We start from the raw sequence: 14,305 nt of genomic DNA on the forward strand, positions 1-14,305 counted from the left end.
TATCCTATTAAGAGTCAAATTCACATTTAAATCTAATAAAGAAAGGTCATTTCTAATATTTTCTAACCAAGTATTTTTAGATCTACCTCTAGCTTTCTTATCATAAGTCAAATCTAATACATCTACTTTTCTAATCGGGTCATCGGAAGGCCGACCAAACCATCTAAGACGACTCTAATCTTATCTTCTACTAGAGCTACTCCAAACTTTTCACAAATATGCTCATTTCATATCTTCTCTCTAAGAGTAAACCCACTCAGCCATCTGAGCATCCTAATCTCTGCAACACTTAACTTAATATTATGCTTCTCTTTTAATGGCCAATATTTTGCACCATAAAGCATTGCAGGTCTCACCGCCATCTTATAGAAATTTTCCCTTAAGTTTTAGAACGCCTTTTCTATCACACAATAAGCTGATGCATTCATCTACTTCAACCATCCAAGTTGAATTCTACTAATAATATCCCCATCTATTTCACCATCACTCTAAATAATAGACCTAAGATATCTAAAACGTGCACTCTTATTAATAACTTGATCGCCCAAAATCTCAATCCCCCCACTAGATCTATCATTACTAAAATTATACTTCATATATTCAGTTTTAAATATACTTAAATCAAAATTCTTCAAACTCTAAAGCTGACCTCCACAATTCAAGTCTACCTTCAACTCTCTCTCTAGCCTTATCAACAAGAAGAATATCATCAGCAAAAAGCATACAACTGGAGTCTAATGAGAACAATTATTATGTATTAAGAAAAAAAATTGCATGAGTCAGAAGTACGTTTAAATTATTAAATGTATCATCTATGTATGATGAAGCATTGATTAATATTAAAACTAACTGTAAACAAAAAGGTTCCTAGTCATAATAAGATTATATCAATGATCAACATTATGCTTATGTATATTTGAATTGGTTATGGAAATACTTATAAAGAATAAACTAAGGTACATTGATGTATGTATAATTTTAATCGGAGATACCATAGCTCAAATAAATGAAATGTTAGCACAATAAAAGAAATATTTAAAACACAAATAACTTAAGAAAGTAGTAGAAGATTAAGTGATAGTAGTAGAAGATTAAGTGATATCGAGGCATCATATGCTCAAGTATGTTAGATCGATCATAGAGAACAATGGAGACTCAAACAAGCCAACTCAAGATCGGTATAAGATCAAAAAGGAGGTAACATATTTTTTTATTCTATAGGCATAAATGGTGACATTGACATGCAAAACAATTAGAAGGATACAATATATCAGTACATATAGATAAGTTTAGAGTTATAAAATACAAACATCTAGTACATAAACAAATGTAAGCAGAAGCAGTTGCATATTATCTATAAACACACATATTACAAGCATCTGTGCATACAATTTGCCAAAAACGACAAAAAAACATATAAAAATAAACTTTTGCAATATTAATTAATGTATTGCATAATTTTAAATCTTTTTTATTTACAGCTAAAACAAGTAATTAGGTTTTTTGAATTCTTAATAGATATTCATTAAGGTATCTTGTTTGCATCTAAAATTCTAATTCAATTAAGCGACATGGAGCAATCCGAAATATTTGAGTTGCCAAAAATCCGCTTTGGCTTAAATTTATGACCTAGCTCTCAGTTGCTGGAACCTTTTTGGCAATTCCAAAATTGCAAGTTTCATATGTCCTCCTTGGCCATGGATTCTCTCACAGCTGATAAAACTCACTTCAGTTTTGCAAGAGTTTGAATGCAAATTGACAAAGACACCTCTATGACTCATGAAATTATCATTTCGGTCTGGGGGTAAAGAGCAGAAGTTGGAAGTGTAATACGATTTGAAGCCTACTCCATGCTCTAGTTGTAGCTTTTTTGTTCACCCTCCCAGTTTATGTCCAATATCACCTTAAAAAAAAAACATGTTTCCTCCCTTATGACTATAGGTTGAAGTAATAGCAAGCGATTGAGGAGACTTAAGGATTGGAAATACTACTGCTCATCTTCTGACAAAAACTTTATCTATACTATCCCAACCTGCTCTCAAGGTTTAAAAAGACAAAATCAAGAATCAAAGCATTTTGTCTCAGCAAAGCAAGGCGTAAGCCTCAAAACAAAAAAAATAAAAAAAATGCATGAACTTACAAATAATTCATGAAAATGACAAAAATAAAATAAAATATCAACATATTTATTTGATTTATCATTATAAAGATGAAAACTACAAATCTCAATAATAAATGTTATTATAAAATAAAAGTTTGAAATGAGATTCAAAGTAATAACTCATTTAAAACTTAAATATACTATAAAGATCAGGATCTATGACGGTTTCATACTTACTTTCATATACTTCATAATAGACCTCATATCTAATAATTATATCATTCTTGAATTGTCTCATTATCATCTTCTAATATAACATTATTTTTAACTCCCCATATTAATTAACATTGGATTCAATATAATATAAAATGAAGCAACAAATTAATAACACAATAACCATATTTACTCGTTCTATAACTAATTAGTTCCTTCTCTTTGTATTATAATAATAATAAAAATATATAAAACTTAATGAAAATGAGGCGTTGCCTCAAAACGCCCCGTGACGTACGCCTTATTTAAAAAAGGTCGTCTCACTGGCAATAGTAAAGCTTAAGCCTCGAGATGCTCATTGTGTGCCACAATTTTAGGCAAGCCACGAAAGATTTTTTAAACCACGCCTACTCCCTCCTCTTCGAGAGGCAAACAAAATATCAATCTAAATCAAACAATCCCTACTTCATCTACCAAAAACATCCCAAACTTGAACCTCTATTTTGAAGAAACCACCAAATTTAAAAACCAAAACATGATTACCAACAATACCAAAATAAATTCCCTATTTTACAAATTAATTTGGAGAAAAATCTACAAAACCCTTTCGACCACCTATCTCTCACCTCTCATACTACTAGCACCTCTACCAACAAGCAGTCAAAGTTAAATACAGCTAAGAAACCAACCACCCCACCATCAAAAGCCCAATGATGTATCTAGTTATGGCTTCATGGAACGTTAGAGGATTCAAGAATCTTGATAGGGTCTGTAATTAAAGCGACCTTAATAAATCATTAAACCTATACCTTTTATATATCCTTGAAGCGAAGATTACTAGTTCATGTTATTGGATTTGTGGTTTTCCGACTCTCACAAGCTCATTACCAATAATGATTGTTTCAATAATTCCAGTCAAGCTCAGCCCGATAGAATTTGGATAAAGTTGAATACTTCTAATGCTTCTTTTTATCCAATAATTTCTAATGGTAGCTCATCCATGGACAATTTACCTTTGGAGCTCTTTCACCTTCTCTTCTTTTTATGACTTATGCTTCTTATTGTCATATTGAAAGAGCTCATCTCTAAAACATCATCAAAAATATTTTTGTAAGTGTGAATCAACCATGGATTACTATGAGAGACTTTAATTACTGCAGAGATCATTATTAAAAATCTGGGGCCCCCCATCCTTAACAGCAAATTCTGGGAATTCAATAATATGATTTTTGAAAATGGTGTCAAAAGAACTGGCTTATGTGGGGCTCTCTTATACTTGATTCAATCATAGAGCACACAATCTTATTCATATCAAGCTTGACAAAGTCCTCATTAATGATGATTGATTGGACATTTGGACCTATTTCCCCTATCTTACAATAGAGTTGGAAGCCCTAAATGCTCAAACCATTCCCCTTTAGTCATCCAAATTCAAACCTCTCACAACAAAAGCCATAAATTCCTTTTCAAAATCTAATGGACTAAAAACTATAGAGATAACAATCCTATTCAGATTAAGCATGTCAGTATGTATTAATGATAATTGGCTGGACCTATTTCTCTTATCTTTTTAGAGAGTTGAAAGTCAAAAATGCTCAAACTACTCCCCTTTGTTCATCCAAACTCAAGCCTCTCACAACAAAAGCCATAGACTGATTTTCAAAAATTATTGGCCTAAACAACAACACTTTTGGGAAGCCCTTCGCTATACATTTTCTCATCAAACTCCTAAAGATCCCTTTTTTTCCTTCTACTCCAAATTACAAAAACTAAACTATAGAGATAACAATCCTATTCAGATTAAGCATGTCAGTATGTATTAATGATAATTGCCTGGACTGGACCTATTTCTCTTATCTTACTAGAGAGTTGAAAGTCATAAATGCTCAAACTACTCCCCTTTGTTCATCCAAACTCAAGCCTCTCACAACAAAAGCCATAGACTCATTTTCAAAAATTATTGGCCTAAACAACAACACTTTTGGGAAGCCCTTCACTATACATTTTCTCATCAAACTCCTAAAGATCCCTTTTTTTCCTTCTACTCCAAATTACAAAAACTGAAATCCATTATTCGATGGGTTGATTCGTACTCTTCTAATCATATCTACAACTCCATCAAAGATCTTCAAAGCCAGAAATTCTCTTGTCCCACTATGGTCAACAATGATCCTCAAAATCACATTTTAAATGTCAATTCCAAAGCAATAAGTGAAGCTCTTGCCAACTTCTATTCTGCTTGGGCTGCCTGGATTATTCAAAGATCAAAAGCTAAATGATTGATGAATGGAGAAAAAGATCTAAAGCTCTTGTATGGTAAGATTAAAGTAAGAAGAAATCATAATTTCACCAGACAGATCACGACTGACTTGGAGACTTTCTATAAATCTACTACTATTGTCGGGGCCTCCATTTCCCACTTCAATCATCTTTTCAACACTTATAGCTCTTTTGAATTCTTCTCCTCCACCTGCTGGCAACAACATTCCCCCACACCTCATTCCTCTCCTTATTGCTCTTGTGACTAATGAAAATTAAGGATATCATCTTCTTCGCATCCAAGAACCCCACTCTTGGTCCTGATGCTTTTAAATTTGAATTCTATGTTTCCACTTGGGATGTCATTGGTGATTAAGTTTGTCAGACAGTAAAACATTTTTTCAGAAGCAATCATCTAATAAACAAAGTCAAAGCTATTGGTATTTCTCTCATTCCTAAAACTCGTCATACCAATAATATCTCTAATTTCAAGCTCATCTCTTTATGCAACTCTTTTTCCAAAATAATTGCCAGAATTCTTGCTTTGAGCCTCAAGCACATTATGCCTCAGATTATACACCAAAATTAGGTTGGCTTCCTTCACAAAAGGGTATCTTCTAATAACATTACCATGGCTATTGAAATTTTGGATGAATTTCATATGGCAAAGAAAGATAGGATGTTTTGTGCAAAATTGGATATATATGAAGACTTCAACATTATTTTTAGATAATTCCTCATTGCTAGAATGATTCAAATGGGTTTCCCCTCAATTTTCATTGATTGGATCAAGGTGTGAATTAAAGATGTTCACGATACTATATGCATTAATGGAGCTCTTGGGGATTTTTCAACTCTTCTTCTGGGTTGAGACAAGGCTGCGCTCTTTCACTTATCTCTTTTGTATTGTGATGGAGTGGCTCTCCAATCTTTTAGAATACTACATAAATGATAATTTCTTCTCTAGCATTCTGTGGATAACTTTCAATTTTCTCACTTCCTTTATGCCAATGATCTCCTAGTATTTGACAAAGATAATAGTGACAACATTAAAGATCTTAAAAATATCCCGTCTCATTTTGGAAAACTCTCAGACTTACACATCAATGTAGCCAAAAGTTCTATCTTCTTTTAATGCAAACCACAAACCAAGGTGAACTTAGTGAAATCTTAAATCTTCATTTAGTTAATGATTCTATGATCTATTTGGGCATTCATATTTCCATAAAGAGGCTCCATAGCTTGGATTTCCAACTGCTAATTCACAAAATTTCTTACCTGTTGGATAGTTGGAAAGCTAAAACCATTCTTTTGCTGAGCGATTGCATTTTGTGATATTCACTATTTAAAATATTATTGCTTACTAGATTTGTGGGGCCATTATAGCTCAAGCTTGTTTTAAATCTGTCAATAAGAAGTGTGCTAGATTCCTAGTTCATATTAAAACAAAGAAGTTACATCGTATATCTTGGGATAACACAGCAAGAATTTGGTGGCCTGGGCATTTCTGCTTTCTTTGCCTTAATACTTGCCAACAACTACTCTCTAATTTGACGCTTTTAAAATTTTAATAGCACTCTTACTTATTGGTGGAAATATAAATATGTTACTTCTTGGAAGCCTAATTCTCCTAAAACCTATCCTTTTTCAAAAAATCTCAAATAGCTGGCTGATTCTGTTAAAAGCAACACATCTCTCTGCATTTTTATCAATAGTGCTACCATTTTGTTCCGGGACCCTTGATATAACCGCAAAGCTTTATATGAATTGGTGGATGTTGCTAATATGTTTATTGCATTCCCTGTCAACTCCCGTCTTTCTGAAATCATTGTTGACAGCAGTTGGTGCCTTCCCCCCTCAATTCCTCCTCATTTCTGTGACATTAGTCTGGCTATCCCTATTTCTACTGTAAAGATGGACTGCATGAAATTATTTGTTCTTGAAAAGCCTACCTTCAAGAAGTTAATTGATCAATACTATGTGAATTTGCATCAAGCGACCTAGAACAAATTTATTTGGCATAAACATTATTCTTTGAAATTTTTAGCTTTTGCTTGGTTGTTATCTTTTGGCTGGGGGTCTAAAAATTGTTTATACTCTCATTCATCGTGGCATTCTAGCTCATGCAACCTATAACTTCTACAATGGTGCTAGCAAAAAGGTTAATCACATCCTTTTTAATGCAATTACAAATTTGACATTCTCTGCTTTATTATTCCCTGCTCCTCTACATTACTCTTAAGGCCAAACTTGCTGCAGCTTTTGGGTTTCATTTCGAATTTTAATGGGGTTTCTTCTAATATCTCTCTATTTAACTAAAATTGTCGAAGCACTAAAAGTTTAACTAAAACTTTCAGAATGGGACTTAGTTGAAATGAAAAAAATTCAAAAAAATGGTTTAGATAAGGCTGATTTCTACAAAATCTTCTATGAAGGAAATAAAATAAATAGATTGTTAAGGAGTTTATAACCACTTCGAAAGGACATATGTGGCAATGGTGATTAATAAGATCTTAAAATATTAAATTTTATCCGACGAGTAGCAAACACATTTCTTGTATGGATAACACTTTAGTTGTTCATGTTTTTTTTTTACTTATTCATATCATAATAATAATAATCTTCATTATCATCATTATCAACAAATTTATCCCAATTATTTGGGATCAACTTTATGAATCAGCCTCCATTCATAATTATTGAATGTTATATCAAATGCTAACTCAATTATATATGTGTAAGTCATTTTATACAAATTATGGCCATCTTATATTTTTTTCTATCCACTTTACTTTCTAATCCATTAACAGAAGTTCTATTTACTTTATTTTTCATCTTCATCCCCAGCGGAGTCAAAAGGGTAAGGCTACAATCTTTGTTTGTAAGCTTTCCACTAATGGGCTTTAAAAAAATACACAAGATTAAAAATGACGGTCGAACTAGGGATAGACTTGTAAACCTAATGATACTTTAAAAATCATGCCACAACCCAATACCCACATTTGACAAAATCGACATCTACCATTGGACGCCAAAACCATCATCACTTAACATCGCTACTCTACTCGCCACTAACAACCTTTACCCATGATTGCCACTCATACGATCGACACATTATCGAGCATCTCCACAATAATTCCTAATCCAAATTGATCTACTTATTTATTTTAATATTTTATTTAGATGTTCCTAAATGACCCTTAATAGATAACCCTACAAAAACCCTTACAAATTAAGGCAAGAATAAGCCTTTACAGGACTTTAAATTGCTTAGCTAAACGAACTTAAAATATGTTTGTATAGCATATTTAATAACCATATATTGCCCTCCATTGTATATGCCAAAATAAATTAAAATTATTTTATACTACCTATATTCAACAAGTGCTAATTCACATTATAGCATATAGTATTGCACCTCATATTAAATCTTAATATGAGATTTTATATATAATTATATATATATATATATATTTTAATCACTACTACATATAATTTTATTTAACATATTCCTACATTGATTGGAGGCATTTTGACAACTTTTACAAATGTTTCTAATTTTAATCACTACTACATCATATAATTTTATTTAATAAATATAGCATTGATTTATTCTTAATCTTAATGAAATTAATTCGCAAGGTACTCAATTATATATTTTTAATATCACTAAAAGTCATCGAAAAACATTTTGATTAACTTTATATTTTTTTATAAATTCCTTGATTAAAAAATTATCTTCATATAGATATTCTGAAAATAAAACAAACTGATTCTCTAATACCAACCTAATTTTGTAAGTTTATGTTCCACTACCCTACCATATAATTATTGTCCAACTTTGATCCTTTTTTTTATTTTTATTTTTATTATTTATTTATTTATTTATTTATTTATAAATGGATCACCTTCCATTTACCATGCTAGAACACTCTTCCCAAAAACGAGTACCACAATACATATTTTCTAATAATATCTCATTAGGGCTTTGCTAAAAAATTATTAACCAAATTACTGCATATCTGCCATAATTCCCTGAATCTCAATAGATATCTCATTTAAATGAAGCTCCAACTTCTCACTTTTTTTAAGCAAATTCAACTCTACATTTTTTATCATCCTATAGTATATTTCAAGATTATGTTCATTTTTAACATTCAAAGAAAATTATTCCTTAGAATTTTCATTAAATCATTTCTCACAATAGCAATTTAATTGTTCTAACATGTCGTCATTTGTAACTAAGATTTATCTTCACTCTTGATACATCTAACTTTCTAAAAGTCCTTAAATCTTCTTTTCCTACTTAGCTATTAATGCATCTTGTCTTTTCCTTCTTTAAAGCCTTGCATAATAAGCAAATCATCTAAAATAGCAACTTTGAAATTGTTAAGTGCGATTTTTGCATAATTTCTAGCTTATAATTGTATGTTTCAACAATACTTTCCATGCCATAGATTAAAAGCATATTTCTTTTCCATAGTGGCATATTATACTTTCTCACTCCGCCATCAGATCTTATATTTTGACTTATTTCTACATATTGTTAGATGAAAATAGAGGGCTACATTTCTCAATTTTTTCACAATTTGTTAAAAGAGATGCTTTTTTTAAAAGCAAAATACATACTATAACGCATAGGGAAATATTAAATTTTTTTATGGCATACAGGAAAATCATAACCTGTACCAAATGAATCCAAAAACTTTATAACAATCTTCTTGTGACAAATGGCTATTGTAACATACATAAAGTTTGGTTTAACATAAATGCTAAGATTTGCTTTTCCTGAAAAAACTATCTTAGAACATTAATAACTTCATCATTAAATTTGACCATCACAATTATTTAACCAATGATGAAAAATATTTAAAAGGAATTTTTCTTTAGAAATTATTCAACTCAAAACAAATATTCATATATCATTAATTTTAATGTAGACTGAGTTTTAATTTATGTAAGGAATTGTTGAGAGATATAATGATTTGAATTTCATGACAGGGTCGACCATTTTTTGTAATATAAACGAGAAAAAGGAGAAGTTTAAAAAAAGATAGCATATTAAAGGAGAATGTGGATGGAGTGAAGTTGATGTAGTATGCCCACTTAGACTGACATGGCATATGACAAGGGATACTTATGTATGAAAACATATGAACAAAGATACATAATATGGCCCACCTGTAGAGAAACATCCTCAAGGAATTTTAGCTAAATGATTTTCTAAAAGCACCCATTCAAACAACCAAGAGCTCCTTCCCTATTATGACAAGGCTAGGGTTCAAAAAACTTTGCCATTAAATTGGGTTTCTTTTCCTAAATACTTCCTCACTCATAAAACAACTTTCTCAAATAAAAAATTATAATATTATTATACAAAAACTTTTTTATATCATTTGATTTGGCATGAATTAAAACATCAGGCCTAAGAAGGATTGCTCTAAAAAATTATTGGAGTTTATGCTAGAACTATAATCAGTCAATGGAGTTACTTGGGGGTAAAACCATCCATTAAATGCTAATACTCTCCCCGAAATTCTATAGCCTACAACACTTCTCTCCTTTTCTAGTTAATCCCAACAGTATGTAGATAGAATTTGTGTGGTTAAAAGAAAATTTAGTTCAATTTAAATTATATAATCCGCATACATGTCTTGCAATAAAGTTTTAAAAAAGTAATAGGTTGATTAATCAGGGAGTTTTAAGTCAATTTTGCATTAAGTTCAACTTGAAGCATCCTTGAATCATTTTTAAAACTTTTTAGATCGATAAATCTAGCAATAATTATCTCAACTCTTTTATACTTGCATGTACAATTGTGCATCAAAGAAAAACAAGAAACAAAAAACACAGAGGACCGTTAGCCAGGCCATACAAGAAAACAGATTAACTCCTACTTAATCTGACCAATTATGGGATGAGAGCTAATGTCAAACCAAATCACCAACAAAAGTGTCTAAAAACCCAACCTAATAGTATGATTATCATCCTAATAGCAAGCTTCCTTTTCAAGCACAATTTAACCATTTTTAAAAGACCAAAGACAACACATGGAGCAATTTTTTAATTGAAAGAAAATGAATCAATTGTAACACTATCGATTCAGCTCAGTTACGTTCTATTTAATCAATCTATTCATGTACAAGAAAGTTAACAAATAAATAAATATTTCCCTAGTCATCTCCATTTTTCTCTAGAAACACAAATAGCATTGTCTTTTTATGCATCAAAAGGGAAGATTTAACCTAAAAACTATTTTTACAAACAAAGAATCATTTAGTTGTTGACATAAGACAACTGAAATTTCTCATACTTTCAAACAAAACCATAAAACCAAGCTTTAATATAAGCAACTCAAGTAGGTGGCTTTGTGTAATGGTTCATCCAGCAGCTCCAGAAGAACTCAAGTAGTATTTGGATTCAACAGTCCTGAAAATCTGCCTTTACATCCAATAACTTTGGGCAATTTCAAAGTAAGCATATATTATCAATTGTCATGTGCTACATGACACAGTGGGCAAGCCTTAAGCAATGATCCGCTGACTCCATTCTGCACTAGAAATTAAAGATTCGAAGCCATAGAAACATCTTTAAACACAAAGTAAAGCCTACCTACATCAAAACACCCTAAAACAAACATTTATTGGCTAGAGCCTCAAAGATTAGATATGTTCTTTTTAAATGACATGAATATTTAACTAAAAAAAGATTAAACTTACTCAATATTCTCTTGCAATAACATCTTTAAATGTAATTTCATTCCACGAAGATTATTAATATTGGATCCAATAGATATACATGGTTCTGATCAGTTACTTCCCCTTCAAGCACATTGAAAAATAGAATGTACATATAGCGCATAAAAATTTGACAAGCTAATGATTCTGATCATGAACAATTTAGTATACAGTGAAATGGCTAAAACCATAACAATGCAAAACCCCTAAGTATACATGGTTTAAATGACCACTAATAGTAGACTCACTCTTCGCTAGTAAAGTTTACGAAAAATTGAAAACACAATACATCAAGCTTGCTTACAGACAACAGGTAGAGGAAAGGTAATTATATATCTTCAAATATCAAATACAAAAGCCATTGAATACTCTTTAATTGAAGCATCCCATAACATAAGTGATTACTAAAAAAGCCAATATGAGGAAAAGATGAGCATACCTTAGAACTAACAGCCTATTACCATAAGAAAAACAAACCTGAGCATATGAAGTCCCTCATGAATAAACCTTGCAGATATCCTCATAATCCACAGCCTGAAGGACCCTCCTATCATAAACCCCCTTCTCAATTTGAACCTTTGCACAAAACCTCTCAGTGTCAACAGAAAGTAGCCTTGCAGTTGAACCTCTATAAGCCCCATTCACAATCCTGACAAGACCTCCAATCTGTGGAATAACCGTCTCCAGCTCCTCCTGATCAATCCTTAACACATGCTTGTTCTCCAGAATCTCAATCTCCCCTACATACTTATCAATTACTTTCCGTATAACTCCTTTCTGCTTATAGTATCCCTTATCTGCCAACGTCTTACTCATTACCTTCACCACAATCCCCTCACATAACCAGTAGTCCTTCCTATTCATTCTCTCCTTTGCCTTCTCCTCCTCCTTCATCAATTCATCCAGTGCCGATTTGCCACCACTACCTGCATTACCAGAATTGCCTTTTGCAGAAGCAGTCTTGGCCTTCTTAGCCTTCTCCTCAGACTCAGGATCCTCACCAAACCCTAAGTTTGAGTTGCTACTCATAGGAATGCCGCTCCCATCCGCTGCTACGTTAGGTTTTGAAGATGCAACCAAGGAGGGCTGGATTGAAAACATAATCTTTTCCATAGATTTGGGCGGTGGGAGCTGGGAGTCATCAGATTGGGGAGGATTATTATTCTCTTCAACGGAGTCAGATGTGGAAGGGAGAAAGGCTACAGCGCGCTCAATCTGTTGGGCTATGGCACGTTCCTGACGCTCTTCCTCGACGAGATCAGACCGGATGCGCTTGTTCTTGAGGCGGTCCTTGAAGATCGTCTCCGAGTCCCGATCAATGTAAGTGATGAACCAGCCCTTGGGGGTCTCCTCGACCTTGCACTTGCTGGTGCGGCCAAGATACTTAACGAACTCGGTGAGGGTAGCCCACTCCGTGGAATTCATGTGAACGTGGTGACGATCCGAGATGTACTCGTTGTAGACGACAGTGGCAGCTACGCGGGAGAACCGGTGGGAACGGCGCATATGGTCGAGGAAAGTGCGCTCAAACTCCTCCGAATATCCCCCAATGACCCGATTAGGATTCATGCCGAAGACCTGCATCTGGCGCTGATGGCTCTCGCTCAAGCAGTGACACTTGAAGCCATTCTCATCCCGGCACTGCTTCTGGCACATTTGGCAGTACCATCGCAGCTTCTGCAGCCCTTTTGCTTTGATCCTGTTCGCAATCGCCTTGGGTGTCAGAAAATCGTTCTTCCCCATGCCTTGATTTCGTTGACTTCCCGAGTTCAAAAATGACAACTTATATCCTACAGAACCTTAAATTCCGAATTTAGTAAATCCTGGTATTGTGCGGATTAAACTTAAATCCGCTCGTCTCACGAATTCCTCTTCTTCTTCACAAGCCCTGTTCCCGTCGATGCCTTCTTCAGCGAGCTCCCGTTGCGTCTTCCTCGTCGTCAAGGGTTTCGGGAAATAGAATATAGGGAGACGGGGATTTGCGGTACAGAGGCATGATTTCGGATTTTATTATTAACTTAATAAAATTATTAATTAAAACAAAATTGATTTTAATAAGTAATATTAATTAATTTAAAAAATATTTTTTTTTCATAATTTAGTTTGATTAAAAAATTTAATATATGTAACTAATTTAATAAATTATCAATTAATGAATAATAGGAATCTTTTTTTGGTATTACTAATAATTTACTTAATTAAAGTAAAATTGATTAAAATTTATTAACATTCAACCAAATAAATTTGGCTGGTATACGACAAGTTTACAAAATATTCACATGGTCAGCAAAAATCTCAATGAAATATTTGAATTGAAAATTTTCAAATTTAAATTCAAGATCATCTAAACCTTAACTTCATTAAATTTATAGTCAATCAGAATGTCACAACGAGACAACCCAAATAAGCTCAAAACTAATCACTTGAAGTACTATTAAAAACTTTTTTATTAGAAAGCCAAATGATCTCCAAATTTGACAAGCTTACAGCTAAATCGAGTGGCTTTGTAACAATTCAAATTTATGAAAATAATTGAAAATGCAAAATTTGAATTTTTATTTATACTGAAGTGCATGAACGCTAATCCTTTCGAAGTTAGATCTAAAACATAACAGCGCCATAAATGCTACTTGTCGACCTTCACAAACATCAAGTGTTTGTTTACAAACATCGCCCACCTTCCTAGGTGATCAAAGTCTTGATTTGAATTGTTTCCCTTCGCCTACATCATTCACCAACATCTACCCTCTCATCAACATTGCCACATCCATAAATAGTCTCAATAGTCCTGCTTTGTAGATTGCATTCTAATTGAGCAAGACCAACTGATTTCTCTATTCAAAGTTCAATTTTAGATATCTTCATCATCTAGAAAGATATAATTTTGTCTTTATATATATATAAAAGATCTTCAAGCAAGTTAAGACATAACTCTCAATCCCCATCGACTATCGTCACAAATTTTTTAACATAAAATATTTATTATATGCATCTT

At 32.7% G+C, this 14,305-nt stretch overlaps 1 protein-coding gene across 5 annotated transcripts; it reads right to left on the reverse strand.

Annotated features, from left to right (window-relative positions):
• Window positions 1-1,448: 1,448 nt before the first annotated feature.
• On the reverse strand, window positions 1,449-13,302 carry LOC110108463 (KIN17-like protein). Of its 5 annotated transcripts, none has more exons than XM_020839116.2 (2): window positions 11,788-13,302; window positions 1,449-1,903 (listed from the first exon to the last, which is right to left on the reverse strand). In XM_020839116.2, exon 1 carries the CDS (start codon window positions 13,051-13,053, stop codon window positions 11,806-11,808), a length of 1,248 nt encoding a protein of 415 aa, XP_020694775.1. In that variant the 5' UTR covers window positions 13,054-13,302; the 3' UTR covers window positions 1,449-1,903; window positions 11,788-11,805. The 5 variants fall into 5 exon arrangements, with proteins under 5 accessions (XP_020694775.1, XP_020694776.1, XP_020694778.1 ...); XM_020839117.2 differs by lacking the exon at window positions 1,449-1,903 and adding an exon at window positions 10,675-11,123; XM_020839119.2 differs by lacking the exon at window positions 1,449-1,903 and adding an exon at window positions 10,675-11,128.
• Between the last annotated feature and the right edge of the window lie 1,003 nt (window positions 13,303-14,305).

This window comes from Dendrobium catenatum, unplaced genomic scaffold (genome assembly GCF_001605985.2).
Source record: "Dendrobium catenatum unplaced genomic scaffold, ASM160598v2 fragScaff_scaffold_743, whole genome shotgun sequence".
In the NCBI taxonomy this organism is placed as follows: Eukaryota; Viridiplantae; Streptophyta; class Magnoliopsida; order Asparagales; family Orchidaceae; genus Dendrobium; species Dendrobium catenatum.